Raw genomic sequence first — 19,043 nt, forward strand, 5'->3', positions numbered from 1 at the left:
ATCTTTAGAAACATGATGAAGATTTTCAGACAAAAAAAAAAAGCAATACCCTAAAAATCAAACACATAAAAAAAAAAACAAAACCCTAGATACGTTTACTTACAGGAAACGAAACATTTGGGGGTTTTGAGTTCGAACAAAAAAATTTTTAGGATCAACATAAACAACTCTTTTATACCTTCGAATCGTTGCCTCTCACCTGAAAAGAGGTTAATGGAGTTGCTTCTCACCGGAAACGACACAACCCTTTCAAAGATCTTGGAGTTGCTTCTCACCGGAAATGACACCAAGAAAAAACCCTTTCAAACCGGAACCCTAAGAACAAGACTAAGAAGATGAGAAGAATGAGAAGAATTGATGGAGTTGTAGCTCAAGACTGTTTTTAGAGAGATTTTCGAAATATTTAGAGAGAGAAAATGAGCAGATGGAGGTGATTCGTATTCTGCTTTCGGCTATAGAGTTAAGACCCTGCGTTGGAATTGAGTGATGGGACGGCTCAAATTTTTGGAGGGAAAACACAGCCAGGACACGAACGTCTTTAGTTTATATTAGGGAGGGTATTTAGGTACTTTTACAAAGTGGGTCTTTTTCTAATTAAAATTTTACACTGGGCCAGATCCTCTCTCGGGTCCTAGGTTTTGGGCCTTATAATTACCGCCCCCATTCATTTCCCGGTATGAATTTTTTTATTCAATTCCAACCCCGTACGCCCCTGTCATGATTCCAAATTCCTTATTCCTTCTCCCAACTTCAAATAAGATCTTTGTTAATGGCTGCAATTATTGGATGACAACTCATGGAGTTACCTCTTGGTGATCAAGTTTCATTTGTTTGCGGTAATGTGTATGATCCAACTTCACTAGGTTTTCTAGTGGAAAGGATTGTTTTTCTGAGCATGTATGAGGTATAACGAGATTATGCCTAGATGAATCCAGTGACATTAGCATTTATTGCGATCAATATAAAGGTTATATAATTTTGCCCTAGTAATAGAACTATTGCATGCTTTTTCACTTCATCTTGCTTGAAACTTAAAAATTGAATCAAACACATCGAATCATATGATTTAGAAAGAGAGGGAGAGGGATTTGCAGCAAATCGTTGGTGTTCTTCATTGCAGTAGCAAATCTTGCAACTATTTTTATACTTTGGTTCAATATATAAAAAAATTGAAGTTGTTTTTAATGATCTGAGATACTTTACTGGCGTCAATGTGAATGTAGAAAAAACTAATCTGATTCCTGTCGTGGGTTTGATTTGTTGAGACTTCTAAGCAATGTGATCGGTTTGATGAATTTGGAACTTTGAATTCTAGCAATTAGCACTCATGAAGATGGAAACAATTGGGATAAACCATCTTAGGCTTTCAATTTCAATTCAAAATTACTTCGTTTTTTATTATAAAGATACTAATCTTGTTTGTACATTTCTCTCATATATATATATATATATATATATATTTGATGAAACTACTAGAGAAAAATGATAGGTAGAGAGAGAAAGAGAGGAAGGAGGAAGGGTTAGATTAGATGGGGGTATTTTCGTCACGATTCACGCATGCGATTCACACGCCAACCAATTAACGAGAAAATGAAGGAAAAAGGTCAATTGGGGGTTAACGCCAGAACACTTTTAATTTTGGGGGTGAAGTCCTAATATCACTAAATAAATGGGGGTTCATGTCAAATTAACCCGAAAAAAAAGAACTTCCAAACAGTTGAAGTACATGTAAGACACACAAAATGTTAAGTAGTCTGCAAACACAAACCTAAGCAACATTTGAAGTTCTCACTATAGTTGAACATGACATGTTGCACTGTTATGGTAGGACGGATGATTGCATCTTCGGCACATTCTCAACTTCCTTGGGATGTTTCCAAAACTCTCCAACCGAACATTTCTAGGACGCCCAGAAGCCTTCTTGCTAAAGGAGGGAGAATTTTAGTTCGGCTATCAAATGAAGACTAGGTGTTCACTGCGTCCGTAGGGGGCGGTAAATCCCTTTTGGCTAATGCCGTCGTGTCTACAATAAGAGGCATGAGAACGTACTTATCGAGATTGACTACCTATGATTGGTATGTGTATATCGCATTCGTGCATATACGCAGATGTTTACGCACAAATTATTATGTAATGTGAACTACTAATTATGTAAGGGGTAATTTCTAGAAATGTCAAAATAGTATTGAAAATGAGAAGAAAAGCACAAAACATTTGAAAATTATTATTTAGGTAAAAAAGTGTGCAAATACTAAAATACCCCTTTTTGTCATTTTGTGTATCTAAATTCTTTTATTTTTCTTTAAATTTTAAATCTATATAACTTTTGTTTGAGATATCGGATTTTTATAAAATTATATATTTAGAAATGATTTTTCATTAGCTTTCTAACAAGATCCACTTTCAATACTTTTTTTCAAAAAAAAAAACAGACTTTAAGTTTTTCTGCAAACGTGTTTGCAACAATCTGTTATGCAAACGTGTTTGCAACAATCTGTACTGCAAACGTGTTTGCATAATGTAACTGCAAACATGTGTTTGCATATTCTGCAAACGTGTTTGCTACAATCTGTTATGCAAACGTGTTTGCATAGTGTAAACTGCAAACATGTGTTTGCATAATGTAAACTGCAAACATGTGTTTGGTTTTGATCGGATTCCAACTATTTGGGTCATTCTGAGTTTGGAATTGATTTCATCATTCATCATATAAACACAATTAATTAAAAAAAACCACATAACACTTGCATATTTTCTCAATGTACAAATACAATACCGGGATGAAGATAAAAAATCATCATAATCTAAGGGTTGCAAAATGTAAATTTCATACAAGAGTTGCAAAATGTAAATTTCAAATTGATTTTGCAAAATGTAAATTGGATACTGATTTTGTAAAACATAAATAGCAAACTCCGTTTGCAAATTCAGGTACATATCTCGATGCTTTCATTTTCTCTCATCTCTTGCAAGAATCCATGAATGTCTCTTATCCTTGGATGTGAGCCATCCTCTGCACCAAATATATGTATTATCTTGTTTACCCCTATCTAACTACATGATGTGACACTAAAATGTCACATTTGGAGAGCCTAACTTAGACTAATTATTCCTTTTCGAGTGTTATCAATAGTACTTTATTTGTTTTTCATGTTAGGTACCTATTTTGAAGTTAGACATGAAAATCGGAATAAAGGGAACGAATTGTCACTATCATTTCATGTGCCGAAAATGAGAGAAAAAGACCTCAAGCAAATCAAATGACAAGTATAGTCAATGACGAGTCCGACGGTGAAAACGGTATTCAATTCGGAGTTCGGACGGGGAAGATATGAAAGAAAGAAGTCCGAGGGTATTCTAGTCCTTTGTGAGAATTTGAAGATGTAGAGAAAAGGATGGAGGCACTCTCTCCAAGAGCCCAAGGAAGAATGACAAGGAAGAATTATATGGGCACCCTCTCTTTATGGATCCAAGTCAACATAGTCTGAAGAAGTTGACTAAGTCAAGGGACCTTAAGGTTTGAGTAGTAAACACAAGTTAGAGTTACTATTGATCATCTTCTAGCTTGGGAAAGAAAGGAGAGAGAGAGAAAGGGTGTTCTTGAGCTCTAAGCTTTTAGGGTTTGGTGTTCTTGAGAGTTTCTTGCAAAGAGAGTTTGAGCTAGAGAGAAGAAAGAGAGGAAGGAGAAGGAGGGGAGCCGACCTAGCTTGGCCGGCCATCACTAAGCCGGCCAAAGCTTTGGCCGGCTCGGGAGAAGCTGCTGCAAGCTCGGCCGGTAGCAGCAGCAGCTCGGGTGCTGCTCGGTAGCAACAGCAGGACGCACCCGCAGCAGCTTCCATGAGTACCAGCCGGCATAGCAGCAGCAGCACGGGAAGATGCTGGGGACAGCAGCTACCGGAGCTCGGGGATGCACGTACACTTCACGGGACGCGGCCACAACGAGCTTCTCGGCACGGGACAGCAGCAGCGCCTCGGAGCAAGCTCCCTTTGGCCCGGATCTAGCTATTTTGGCCGGGAACTCCATGATTTTGGCCGGATCTTGAAGCTTCTTTGGCCGGATTTTTCAATGGTTTCCGGCCATAATCTTGGCCGGAAACCATAGGGCTTTTACCCTCATCACTTTGTCTAGCTTCCCATGTTGTTTGATTTTGGTTTGGGTTGAAATTTCTAAAGAGAGAAAGCTAGGGTTAGCTTTAATGGAGGTTGTGTTCTAAATGGAGAAGATGATGGTGGTCGCTATGGGGAACCCAGAAAATTGTTAAGGAGAGATCGGCTGCAACTAAAAACTCATATTTTCCGACGATCTTAGCCTCGAACCACATCGAAAAAGGGGGATTCTCTCATCATTTTCTTTCCATTTCTTATTCAATCACCATATTTAGCTAACTTTAGTGTGTCGATTATATGAGATGAAATGTGATGAATTCGTGATTATGTTTAATATGATTTGATGTTTTGATTACAAATTGATGTTCATTTATTTCGATTATCGTTTCAATCGTATTTTCATGTGTCTTGTCAAGCACTTCGCATAGTTAATAGACGAAACGAAGTATTCGATATCGATCGTAGTATAGTCATAATTTCATGTGTCTTGTCATGCACTTCACATAGTTAGGCGACTAGACGACAATTTCGATGACTCGGGATTAACCGAATTAGGCGTTTATTTGACTAAGTATGATTTCCGGATATACGTAGTACTTAGAAACATCTACTTTAGGAGTCGAACATCAATTATACGTGGGTCAATTGACATTGAGTCAATCAGTCTCTCGGCCTTTTCCAACTTCCTAGTTCGTCCAAGTAGGTCAATCGTACATGAATAATGTTCTGCCAGTGATTTAATCTCAAACTTCTTGCTCATATATTGAAGTACTCCCGACTTTTTTCTACCTTTCCAGTGTGTGCACAAGCAGAGAGAACATATATGAAGGTGATGCTTGTAGGCTCATTATATGTATCCAGCATTCGTTGCAACAGAACTAAAGATTCATTTCCAAACTTATGTTGTGCATAACGTGCGATTTTTTTTTTCGAATTGAATGAAACATTAATTAAGTATCAACTAAATGTTTCTGGATAAGGAAAGAAACTCAACAAGAAAGACAAAAGTAAGTAAAGTTTGACATCTTTTTATTGTAATAAGATTGTGAAAGATACCATTCTGCCTTCATAGTTCTTGTTCAAGGTTAGTAAGCTTATATCTCCATAACACCTTCTGACTGGCCAACCACAAGCAACTAAAAGAGAAAAATAATAATCAGTTAGTTCAGAATTTAAGTAATAGTAGAGTAATCTCTTAAAGTACAGAAAGAGAATCAGATGAAGAAGCTATTATCAGCATAGTGAAAGAAAAATTGAAATTCTACTATAACCCTATTGAGTTTCTTTAGTCAGTCAAATATCTTCAAGTTCTATCAGAGAATTCCCCATTTTGACAGTAATCTGATATCGTAGAGTTCCAGAGAACCAAATCTGGTTTCGAAATTTCTTCAAACACTTTCCTGGCATCTAAACACCAGACCCTTATTTAGAATACAAATCAATCAAACCACTTCCAATATGAGAGTTTTGGTGAAACAAAGTTTTAATCATCTGATCATGAAACTGAAACTTCGGGTGAAGTTTTGTGGAGGATGAAACAGAATGTTTTGGAAGAGGACATTTTGGACATGGAAGATCTCCTGAAGATGAAGAAGAATGCAGTACTGGCATTCTATTGTTGTTGATCTTGAGATGATGTTGAAACTTCCGCCATTTTCATTTTCCCTAATTTTAACCTAGTTTCTGAATTTCAGGGCTAAATTAATACGAAGATCTCCTGTTAATGAAGAACTTCTGAAGATGACGAATGAAGCAGTTTTTTCATTTCTCAGCTTGAAAAACTTCTGCGCCCTAATTTTCGTTACAGCTAACTGGATCGACTCTTACCAACACTCTAGATTCTAATGATCCCACTTGAACGACTGAAGGAATAAGAAGAAGATAGGATTCAGAGAAGATTGGATCCGAAGAAGAAGAAGAATCGAGAAGTATAAGACAGAAAAAACCCAAAATTTAATATCTTTTCTTTTTAGAGAGATTAAGTTTTAGTTAAAAAGGGTACTTTGGGAATGGAAGAAAAAGAAAATGACCTCAATAATAATTATCAATAATATTTTAAACTTTACTAATCATTGAACATAATATTTAGGTAACTTTCACTTAATAGAAAAAGATGTTGGCTTTTTTAGCCATTATGATAATTTTTTGACCCCAAAAGTCATTTTCGTAATTTCTATAAAGGTCAAAATAATATTGAAAATGAGTAGAAAAGTACAAAACATTTTAAAATTATTATTTAGGTCAAAAAGTGTGCAAATACTAAAATACCCCTTTTTGTCATTTTGTGTAACTAAATTCTTTTATTTTTCTTTAAATTTTAAATTGATATAACTTTTGTTTGAGATGTCGGATTTCTATAAAAATTATATATTTAGAAATGATTTTTCATTAGCTTTCTAACAAGATCCACTTTCAATACTTTTTTTTCAAAAAAAAAAACCCAGAAAAAAATGACGTTTTTTTTCCTTTACGTTTTTCTGCAAACGTGTTTTGTAACAATCTGTTATGCAAACGTGTTTGCAACAATCTGTTACGCAAACGTGTCTGCAACAATCTGTTACGCAAACGTGTCTGCAAAAATCTGTTACGCAAACGTGTCTGCAACAATCTGTTATGCAAACGTGTCTGGAACAATTTGTTCTACAAACGTGTCTGCAACAATCTGATCTGCAAACAAGTGTTTACATAATGTAAACTGCAAACTGTGTTTGCAAAATTGACAGACATAATTTGGAAGCTTTGCAGAATATAATCTTGAGTTGCATATCTTGCAAACTCGATTTGCAAATCGAGAATGTAAACTAAGAGTATGTATCTATGAAATCTTGAGTTTGGAATTGATTTCATCATTCATCGTATAAAATTCATGAAGCACAAAACATTATGAGTTAGAAGAATAAGAAACTTCATATCCATCTAAAAAGGGATACATCATCACATTTGGCCCATTCAGCACATCATCATTGAAAATACTTACTCCCTCCGTCCCATATTGAATGACCTAATTTCTATTTTCGGTTGTCCCATTTTAGTGTCTTGTTTTTAAAAATAAAGAAAAGAACTTCGCTCTTTCCAACAATACCCATTACTATAAATTTAATAACAATTTTATTTAAAAGTAAATTCAACTTTTTCATTGTAAATTACAAAAGTTAATGAGGTTACAATTGGAAAAACCATGTTATTTTTTAAAGTCAAACTCCAATTAATGATGTTCCCTTAAAAAGTTGGGTTTTCAAAATAGGTCATTCTTTTTGGGACTGAGGGAGTATATCTCAACACAAAATAGTAGTTACATTTGACCCATTTAGTTCCGTTTGGTTCATTATCCATCGGCATTAGTAGTATACCGCCACAGTCTATGCCATCAACACCTCCTCATTCTCCTTCTCCGGTGAATAAGCATGATCCTGCCAACGTTCCTTTTCCACAATTCGACATATTTGACCCATCATCAATGCAGATCAGTAGTACACCACCTCCTGCAACCACCAATCCAATTATAAGTGGCAATTTTCCTCCATTTAGTAATTTGTCAACTCCAAACTGGTATTATTAGACTTTTAATAGGTAACAATCAAACTGGTGCAATTGAATTTTATGAAGAAATTTGTGTCTTTTTTCCGATTTTCTAATTTGTCATTCAAATAAATTTTGATTCAAAGTTCTGTGAAATGTCAACACCCAATAGCAATCCTATTGCATAGTAACCATACTAGTTATTTGATCTCACTTGTACATTTCAGAATAGTAGCAAAGCTACATACATACACATGTGTGTATGTGTCTACTGCGGTAAGAAAATCACTTATCTCGAAAGCCTCTTCACCTCTAGATTTGTAACGCCCCAAGCCTTAGCAGTTGCCGATATTGTCCCCGCTTTAACCACCCAGGCCCAAGCCACACGGGTACGGGGTTTTGTTCTTGGCGAAGGCACCACAAGCCCACCCAAAAGGCCTCGGTACTTACTAAGCTTGAGCTTACACATATTGCCCAGTCTCTGGACACTCTTGTGAGAAATGTGGGACTATTACAATCCCCCACCCTCAGCGAAGAGTCGTCCTCGGCTCTGATACCACTTTGTAACACCCCAAATCCAGATTTCCACGTCGGCCGCCATGAAAACCTAAACTTAAAGCATTCCTTCGCAGAACAGTAAACATATACGATATACTCATCAAGGAGACAAATAGTATCGAACATGAAGCTCAAAAAGTAACAATAAATCATCTAATAAAATTTTACCAAGTTTCTCAAAACTCATAGGATGTCTCTAAATCATCGACACAAATGTCGGACAAGATAAAACATAAATAACACCAAGTGTTTAGGAGATACAACTCCAAATAACTACCTAAAGAAAGGAAGAAAATCACTAAAGAAACTCCTCCAAGGCTAACTATGACTCAAGCAGGTGGCACTTCCCGATTTCCTTGTCCTGAAAAATAAAAGGTTGGGTCAGACCCCAACAAGTAGATTTCGAAACCTCTAAAGCCTCAATAGACAGTTTCAAGAGCTACCAAAACAAATAGACAACCACTTATGATGAGGAGATGTCCAAGTATAGTATCCGAGTTGTGAGCATTTGAAATAAAATGTACCACATATGTAACAAACAACAAAAGCGACATGACGAGTTCGTGTCCACCTTATGTAAGAGTGTGGCCCACAAGGTCATCCATTGTGTTAGCGCCGACCCCATACGCTCCATACCTATATCACATCCGGTAGAGAGGGTCGAACCAACCACAATACTCTTACAACCCTTCACCAACTCCATCACGTCACACATACATAATATCACACCATTTATAATAAACAACCAAAAGCAATATGACAAGTTGGTATCCACGTTGTATGAGAGTGTGGCCCACAAGGTCATCCATTGTGTTAGCGCCGACCCCATACGCTCCATACCAATATCACATCCGGTAGAGAGGGTCGAACCAACCACAAAACTCTCACAACTCTCCACCAACTCCATCACATCACACACATATAATAGCATCACACCACAACATACATAAATCAAAATCATATTCGATAGCATATTACGACATACGAGTTCCATATTTGTAATTTTGCAAGTAATGAATCAATGATGATAATAGCCTAAAATTCTCATATCATGTTGAGTTCTAGGGCATGTTCATGTATCTATATAAAGAGTGTTGTCCAATAGTGAGAGACATATTATTATAGGAGCTATATACTAAAATCATGGCAAATAGAGAGGTTTAGCCCTAAATATCATTGTAATACATGAATCTAGCATGAAAATGTAAATGAAGGTTGTATGGTTCATCAAGTATGTCATTATAGCAAATATCTTCAAAATCTAACACATAGATGAGATTCAAAGTGACCAAGAAATGAGTTTGTACAAATATAGATCTACTACTTCTAGCATATATATTCATGTCAAGAAACCCTAATCTATGTTCAAGTAATACTAAAATCTAGGGTTATAGTGTTATCTAATTTGTCTAGGTTTTCTATAAAAATGGCTATTCAAGCCCTAGAGAGATAGAAATCTACCTTAGACCCCAAGCTAATGAAGCCCCAAGTGAAGAACAACAAAGAAAAGAATCACCAAGCTCTAAACCCCAAGCCTTACTTCTTCTCCTTCCTCCTTAGCCTTTCTCTCTCTAGAACCCTTAAGCTCTCATTCCCTCTCTATACTCATGGCTGCTACATGAGAAGAAAAAAGATAAGTGCAAAGTGGGGCGTAGGGTTTAGGCAAATAAAAGAGGGTCTTATAGACCAATGCTATTCACACCCACTTTTTTAGGTGGGGGCACTACAATCTCCCCTCCTAAAAGAAATTTCGTCCTCGAAATTGAACGTACCTGGTGAGAGGAAGAGATGAGGATAACGAAGTTGCATATCATCCTCGCGCTCCCAAGTAACTTCTTTATCATTGTGATGATTCCACTGAACTTTGACCATGGGAATAGTCTTTCGGCGAAGCACATGCTTTCTGCGGTCAACGATGTGAGCGGGTCCCTCCTCGTATGTTGTATCTGGTTGGAGTTCTAAGTCATCGTAGTCAATAACTGAATGTTGCTCTTCATCTCTCACATGCTTCCGAAGCATCGATATATGGAATACGTTGTGCACTCCTGCCAAGCTTGCAGGCAAGTCAAGACGATAAGCTACTTTGCCTACCTTCTCCACTATTCTGAAAGGTCCAATGTATCTGGGAGCCAATTTTCCCTTCTTACCAAATCGCAAAACACCCTTCATAGGTGACACCTTCAATAGCACCTCTTCTCCAACGATAAACTCCAAATCCCTACGCCGTTTGTCAGCATAACTCTTCTGACGACTTTGAGCTGCTTTGAGCCTACTCCGAATTAGTGCAATCTTTTCAGAAGTATCCCGAATCACCTCTGGTCCTTCTAGTTTAGCATCTCCTGCCTCTGTCCAACATAATGGTGATCGACAAGGCCTCCCATATAATGCCTCGAAAGGAGCCATACCAATGCTAGATTGGTAACTATTATTATACGCGAACTCTACCAAGGGCAAGTGATCTTGCCAACTACCACCAAGATCTAGTATCGAGCACCGTAACATATCCTCGAGTACTTTGTTAACTCTCTCTGTCTGCCCATCGGTCTGAGGGTGAAAGGCTGTACTAAAGTGTAATGATGTTCCCATAGAAGCTTGAAAGCTCTTCCAGAACCGAGAAGTAAAGGATGAATCTCTATCTGACACAATAGACACTGGAACTCCGTGCAGCCTGACAATCTCCTTAATGTAAAATTGTGTCAGTCGATCTCCACCATCTGTCGTCTTCACTGGTAAGAAGTGAGCCGACTTAGTCAGCCTATCAACTATCACCCAAATGGCATCAAAGCCTCGACTCGAACGCGGTAAACCTGTGATGAAGTCCATCGATATGTTCTCCCATTTCCACTCTGGAATAGGCAGCGGTTCTAGAAGTCCCAACGGATGTCGATTTTCTGCTTTCACCATCTGACACACCTCACACTTCCTTACATGTTCAGCAACATCTTTCTTCATTCCGGACCACCAATATTGCCTCTTCAAGTCTTTGTACATCTTGTTACCACCAGGATGAACAGTGTACTTACTCCGATGTGCCTCGTCTAATATATCCCGTCTCAAGATTGGATCTGCCGGTACAATTAACCTCCCTTGGAATCTCAATCCTCCGTCCTGTCCTGTACTGAACTCAGTTTCAGTTTCTTGCATTAACAAAACCTGTTTCTGGCACCACTCATCGTTAACTTGTGCATCCACAATACGGTTCAGTAAGGATGGTCTAACAACCATACTACCCAGAAATAACGAGTCAACTCCTGACCCAACCATATCAATGTCATATGTCGCCACATCCTCCAACATCTTCCACTGATCCATCATCAATGCGGCTATGATACCCCTCGGCTGTCGACTTAATGCATCAGCTACTACATTAGCCTTACCCGGGTGATATTGTAGCGAGAAGTCATAGTCTTTCATCAACTCTAACCATCGGCGTTGGCGCATGTTCAACTCCTTTTGCGAGAATAGATACTTGAGGCTCTTATGGTCGGTAAAGAGATCAAACTTTTCTCAGTACAAATAATGTCTCCAAATCTTCAAAGCAAACACTATAGCTGCCAACTCTAAGTCATGAGTTGGATAATTCCGCTCATGCGGTCTCAACTGCCTCGAAGCATAGGCAACCACCTTATCACTCTGCATAAGAACACAACCCAAACCCTGAATTGAAGCATCAGTGTAAATCACTAACCGAACACCACCCTCAGGAATGGTCAAAACTGGTGCAGTAGTCAATCTCGTCTTTAGTTCTTGAAATGCCAAGTCACACTCTGTAGACCATCGAAACGGAACTTCCTTCCTAGTTAGGTTTGTCAAAGGACCTGCAATACTCGAGAACCCCTTGATAAACCGCCTGTAATATCCAGCCAATCCCAGAAAACTACGAACTTCCGTCGCAGATGTGGGTTGCTTCCAATTAAGCACTGCCTCGACCTTAGAAGGGTCGACTGATACTCCGATGCTAGAAATAACATGACCCAAGAATTTTACTTCTTCTTGCCAAAATTCACACTTCTCGAACTTAGCATACAACTGATGTTCCATCAGTCTCTCTAGTACTTGTCGCAAGTGATCCTCATGATCTTCCTTAGTTCTAGAGTAGATAAGGATATCATCAATAAATACGATGACAAACTTATCTAAGAAATCTCGAAATACCCGATTCATCAAATCCATGAAAACTGCTGGAGCATTAGTCAAACCAAAAGGCATAACCAAAAACTCATAAGAACCATATTGTGTCACAAATGCAGTCTTAGGAATGTCTTCTTCTCTAACCCGTAACTGATGATACCCTGATCTCAAGTCAATCTTCGAAAACCACTTGGATCCTCTCAGTTGATCGAATAAGTCATCGATCCTCGGTAAAGGGTACTTATTCCTCACAGTAACCTTATTCAACTCCCTATAATCAATACACAACCTCATCGACCCGTCTTTCTTTTTAACAAAAAGAACAGGCGCACCCCACGGGGAGCTACTCTGGCGTATGAAACCCAAGTCAAGTAACTGTTGAATCTGGTCCTTGAGCTCACGTAGTTCAACTAGAGCCATTCGGTAATGAGTTTTAGCTATCGGTGCAGTACCCGGTTCCAACTCTATGCAGAAGTCAACCTCTCTGCGTGGTGGCAACCCTGGTATATCGCTGAACACCCCATGGTACTCACATACCACATCAATCATCTCTAGCGTCTTACCCATCACCGGATGCTCTATCAGTTCCACGTTACCCAAGTGCATCTCCCTCATCTGTCTCGTAAGTCCAGACACAACCAACACCTCTTCACTCGGAAGAGAAAATGTGACCGTCTTGGCAAAACAGTCCACAAGTGCATGATATGAAGCAAGCCAATCCATGCCTAGGATGACATCATAGTAAACTAACAGAAGTACAAAGAGGTCTGAAGCAAACTCTCGTTCACCTAACTTAATAATGCACCCCCGACAAATGTGGTCTATCACTATAGACCCACCCCATGGTGACGACACAATAAAAGGGCTCACACATCGATCTAACACAATAGGCAAAGTGCGTACAAAAGAAGTAGAAATAAATGTACCCATGGCACCAGGATCAAATAATACTCTTCCCAGATTACTATGAATAAGAAATGTACCTTCAACCACCTCAGCAGGTGCTCCAACATCCCTAGGAACTACGGCATTCAGCTGCAGCTGCTGACCCCGTCCCTGCAACCTCCCTTGTTGATTATGATCATGTTGTCGCCCTTGATTACCAATTCGAGTCTCATTCTTCCTAGGACAATCAATTGCTCTATGACCCTGCCCATGACAAGTGTAACAAATTCCCTGGAAAGCTCTCTGTCTTCCCCAGTTGCCATTCAGTGGTTCTGGTTGTCCACCAGTTGCTACCACTGCTCTATCATCCCGATCTGTACGAGGCCTCTTGCCATCACGTTGTCCATGATAGCGGTCACTTCAATTCTTACCACCGTTCTTGTTGTTATTACCACTCCATTTCTGGTTATGTCCCATCTCTCCCTTGACACTCCTCTGCTTCCTCATCTCTTGAATGTAGTCATCTTGTGCCTTAGCACATGTCACCACTTTCTGATAAGTGTCAAAACTAGGTTGCCCAATGATTTGTCTCGCAATGTTAGGGAGCAACCCATTCACGAACCTCTCAATCTTATACTGTTCAGTAGGGATCAAGTGAGTTGCAAACAATGACAGTCGATGAAACTCCTGCTCATACTCTAAGACTGTCTGATTCTCTCCCTGCTTCAAATTTTGAAATTCTCTTGATACTTTCTGTTGTGTTGAATATGGAAAGTAATTTGCCTTGAATACATCCTTAAACTGTGTCCATGTCATAGCCATAGGATCTACTAACCGAGCCTCTGTATCCCACCAAGAAGCGGCATTTCCTTCCAACTGAAACACTGCCATTCTCTGCTTATACACATCTGAGCACTCGAGATTCTGCAAAATCTTATCCATCTTCTGGCACCATGCATGTGCTCCTAAAGGTCCCGCGGTTCCATCAAATACAGGTGGCCCCATCTTCTTGAAATGGTGATAATGCTGCACCCAAGTCATCTCAGTCGGTGGTCTCTGATTCACCATAGGTACCACAGGACCTCCTGTTTCTCGTGTTGGAACCTGAACCCGATCTCGCTCCCGCATTTTAGCCTCCGCTGCAATGTTGATCAAATCTTGCAATGCAGTTGCGTCAATGGTCACCGTTGCCCCTCCATTCGGATTTTGAACTGGAGTTGCACTGCTCTCAGCCTGCGCCGTTGTACCCATAGTTCCTGTTGATCCTCTTTTCTCGGCAAGGACTCCTCGACCTATCGCCTTGCCTTCACCTCGGCCTGTCCCCCTGCCTACACCTCGGCCTATACCTCGACCTGTACCTCGACCTCGGATGCGAGCACTACGACGTCCCCTACCAATAACTCCATCTCCGTCCATGAATCTAATGAAGAGAAGAATAAGGAGATAAACTAAATTAATGTCACGCACAAAAACCAAGGAAAGATCAAAGTGCCACTACTGCTTCTAACTGTCTAATAGCCCTAGACACAATCCCTAGGATTTATGAACCTAGAGCTCTGATACCACTTTGTAACGCCCCAAGCCTTAGCAGTTGCCGATATTGTCCCCGCTTTAACCACCCAGGCCCAAGCCACACGGGTACGGGGTTTTGTTCTTGGCGAAGGCACCACAAGCCCACCCAAAAGGCCTCGGTACTTACTAAGCTTGAGCTTACACATATTGCCCAGTCTCTGGACACTCTTGTGAGAAATGTGGGACTATTACAATATTGTAGTGCCCCCACCTAAAAAAGTGGGTGTGAATAGCATTGGTCTATAAGACCCTCTTTTATTTGCCTAAACCCTACGCCCCACTTTGCACTTATCTTTTTTCTTCTCATGTAGCAGCCATGAGTATAGAGAGGGAATGAGAGCTTAAGGGTTCTAGAGAGAGAAAGGCTAAGGAGGAAGGAGAAGAAGTAAGGCTTGGGGTTTAGAGCTTGGTGATTCTTTTCTTTGTTGTTCTTCACTTGGGGCTTCATTAGCTTGGGGTCTAAGGTAGATTTCTATCTCTCTAGGGCTTGAATAGCCATTTTTATAGAAAACCTAGACAAATTAGATAACACTATAACCCTAGATTTTAGTATTACTTGAACATAGATTAGGGTTTCTTGACATGAATATATATGCTAGAAGTAGTAGATCTATATTTGTACAAACTCATTTCTTGGTCACTTTGAATCTCATCTATGTGTTAGATTTTGAGGATATTTGCTATAATGACATACTTGATGAACCATACAACCTTCATTTACATTTTCATGCTAGATTCATGTATTACAATGATATTTAGGGCTAAACCTCTCTATTTGCCATGATTTTAGTATATAGCTCCTATAATTATATGTCTCTCACTATTGGACAACACTCTTTATATAGATACATGAACATGCCCTAGAACTCAACATGATATGAGAATTTTAGGCTATTATCATCATTGATTCATTACTTGCAAAATTACAAATATGGAACTCGTATGTCGTAATATGCTATCGAATATGATTTTGATTTATGTATGTTGTGGTGTGATGCTATTATATGTGTGTGATGTGATGGAGTTGGTGGAGAGTTGTGAGAGTTTTGTGGTTGGTTCGACCCTCTCTACCGGATGTGATATTGGTATGGAGCGTATGGGGTCGGCGCTAACACAATGGATGACCTTGTGGGCCACACTCTCATACAACGTGGATACCAACTTGTCATATTGCTTTTGGTTGTTTATTATAAATGGTGTGATATTATGTATGTGTGACGTGATGGAGTTGGTGAAGGGTTGTAAGAGTATTGTGGTTGGTTCGACCCTCTCTACCGGATGTGATATAGGTATGGAGCGTATGGGGTCGGCTCTAACACAATGGATGACCTTGTGGGCCACACTCTTACATAAGGTGGACACGAACTCGTCATGTCGCTTTTGTTGTTTGTTACATATGTGGTACATTTTATTTCAAATGCTCACAACTCGGATACTATACTTGGACATCTCCTCATCATAAGTGGTTGTCTATTTGTTTTGGTAGCTCTTGAAACTGTCTATTGAGGCTTTAGAGGTTTCGAAATCTACTTGTTGGGGTCTGACCCAACCTTTTATTTTTCAGGACAAGGAAATCGGGAAGTGCCACCTGCTTGAGTCATAGTTAGCCTTGGAGGAGTTTCTTTAGTGATTTTCTTCCTTTCTTTAGGTAGTTATTTGGAGTTGTATCTCCTAAACACTTGGTGTTATTTATGTTTTATCTTGTCCGACATTTGTGTCGATGATTTAGAGACATCCTATGAGTTTTGAGAAACTTGGTAAAATTTTATTAGATGATTTATTGTTACTTTTTGAGCTTCATGTTCGATACTATTTGTCTCCTTGATGAGTATATCGTATATGTTTACTGTTCTGCGAAGGAATGCTTTAAGTTTAGGTTTTCATGGCGGCCGACGTGGAAATCTGGATTTGGGGTGTTACAAGATTTCACCTCCAGAGCTTTTTTTCTTTGCCTCTAGTGTCACCTATATAAGTAATAGAAATTGCCTTGTCAATGAAGGTTGCTAAAATAACAAGCTAAAAATTATTCCATATCACCAAGTTTGCAATCCCTATTTTGGTGAAGAAGAGTATTCAAGGGGACAATAAGATACTCCCTTATCAATGATGTATTTAAACCGCCTTTTGTTGAAGAGTAAGCCCTGGAAGAAGGTAAACCAAATAAGAACAATTTCATTCACGATGTCCTGTTTTTGGTAGGTTTTTGGTGGTTACTACCATGGAGAATCTATTTATGCACCAAACACAAATTTGCACACAAACTACTTGGTACCCAAAATATATTTATGGGTTACAAACGGAGACTACATGTTTTTCTTAAGTGGGTTTATTTTATTAGGAAATCTAGGCAGTTTACTAAAAGGAATGCCTCGCCAGTCACCACTTGGTCTTATACCGTGCTGTTATGGTCGATACTTATCGGGCAAAACTTCTCCACCATAAAAACTACATGTTTTTAACTTTAGGGTTGAGTTTACCAGCTTGTCTTGACTGTGGTTATAAAAAATTGTAATCCATTTGAATCCGGTCCAGAGTTTGCCATGGAAACAATACCTACAAGCAGCAGACTCAAGTTTAGAGATCTCCATCTTTAAGAAGTTTGTAACTTGTTTGCATTTGCTAAGATAATACCAATGAAAATAATTAACTTATGTCACACAATTTTATTTTTTGATAAATCGTAATGCTGCAAGATTATAGGGTTCCAAATGTTAAAACATAACATGGGGGAGCAGATCGAGGTCTCAATACATAAATGATAGATAAGAACAGGTGATGCATACCAACTGTTTTCGGTATAACCTGCCCGTACAACCCAATGACAATTCTACCTGCAGAAAGTGCATAAATGATCTTTTAAATGGTTCGTCAAGTTGGAACTTGCACCCAATTTTAAGGCCAAGAGTGAGTTTATGCGGCATCAAAATGCATCTTATTGATGCATTAAGAGTTTCATAGCCGAATCTTCTGAAGGCACATCGATTCATTAAGGACTTCAAGTAATATGAATATGCATTACGACAGCATGAATAAATATAGATTGCGAACAAAATCTAACATTACTACATAGATATGACCACAACTTCAAAACTAATCCAAGTATAAATTCAGATTGACAACGCATCACCTATACCATATGTTTGATTTCAACAAACAAACAAACAGGACCTGCTTTATTTCAAGTCTGTTTTGGCATCATTTAACATGAAATGCAAAGCCTACATGCTAACCAAATTGAGGGACCTTGCCTTCTCTGCCAGGGTGACGAGAAGACTGACGAAACTCTTCGCGAAAGAGTACTTCTGCCACTTCAAGCTGAGATCGGACTTCGTTCAAATCAATTCCTAGTTTCTCAAGTGCATTGTAAATACCTTCAGCTTCTGAAACGTTTTGGTCGATTGTTCTCGAGACAACACCGTGATCAACTTTAATTGTAACTCTAAACTTTCCTAACAAACAAGAAAAACACCAAATCAAATACTAATTGAGAAACAAAAATGAACCATGGCCATCAACAACCCACAAAGAACTTCCACTAGTCGTACAAATCTAGCTTCATGGTAACAATCTTTTTGATCTTCATAATAATCATCACCCTTGTAACTACCCACATTTTTCAAACCTCAAAACCCAAAAATCTCCATTGAAGCAGCTCAACTTCCAACTTTTTTTCTCTTTGACAACGCTGTTATATCACTTTCTCTCAATAGGTTACTCTTACCAACCCCAATCGTGATGCTTTGACCCATTTTGACAGTTCAACTGAGCTAGATTATTTCGGCAACCAGTTGGTTTCATATTCATTCCTACCGGAAAAATTGATTCCGATCGTACCCAATATATGTCTGCCATGTTTTCAGTTGAATATTTTTCAGATCTGAAAAAAAAACTGATGGTTGGATCATTGTCACGTTAGATATAGATATAAATCGATCAACTAGGAAGAAAGGTACCTTTTTCGAATCCAATCGTAAGATATCAAACGAAATGAAAAGAAATCACTAAAACATCAGAAAGTGATTATCATCATATCAATCTCAAACGAATTTGGTTTCTAACAAGTAACAATCGATTCATTTTTCATTCCTATGAATTGTTTGTTTGTTAAAGATATGGAGAGAGATAACTGCGATCATATGAACAATTTCGCCATAGAATCACCTGATTCAACAACAAAGAAGAAGAAGAACAACGAGAAAACCCTAAAAAAAATTGAGATTTTCTAGAGAGAAAATTAGTTTTAGTAGGAGGGTATTCTAAGAACTAAGAGA

General features: G+C 38.8%; 2 protein-coding genes across 2 annotated transcripts in view; both read right to left on the reverse strand.

Annotated features, from left to right (window-relative positions):
* LOC147538028 (uncharacterized) overlaps positions 1 to 19,043 on the reverse strand; it is a 199,868-nt gene that overhangs the window by 134,108 nt on the left and 46,717 nt on the right. The window lies entirely within an intron of this gene.
* On the reverse strand, positions 8,305 to 14,616 carry LOC147538033 (uncharacterized). The gene is made up of 2 exons (XM_086642933.1): positions 13,299 to 14,616; positions 8,305 to 8,545 (listed from the first exon to the last, which is right to left on the reverse strand). Exon 1 carries the CDS (start codon positions 14,614 to 14,616, stop codon positions 13,621 to 13,623), a length of 996 nt encoding a protein of 331 aa, XP_086499059.1. The 3' UTR covers positions 8,305 to 8,545; positions 13,299 to 13,620.

The sequence above is a fragment of the Eschscholzia californica genome, unplaced genomic scaffold, assembly GCF_041429995.1.
Source record: "Eschscholzia californica isolate CP2 unplaced genomic scaffold, dmEscCali1.0.p SCAF_5, whole genome shotgun sequence".
Lineage (NCBI taxonomy): Eukaryota > Viridiplantae > Streptophyta > Magnoliopsida > Ranunculales > Papaveraceae > Eschscholzia > Eschscholzia californica.

Bases quoted from the DNA above. Each gene is read 5' to 3' on its own strand.
- LOC147538033 (XM_086642933.1), bottom strand. From the start codon at position 14,616: ATGGACGGAGATGGAGTTATTGGTAGGGGACGTCGTAGTGCTCGCATC.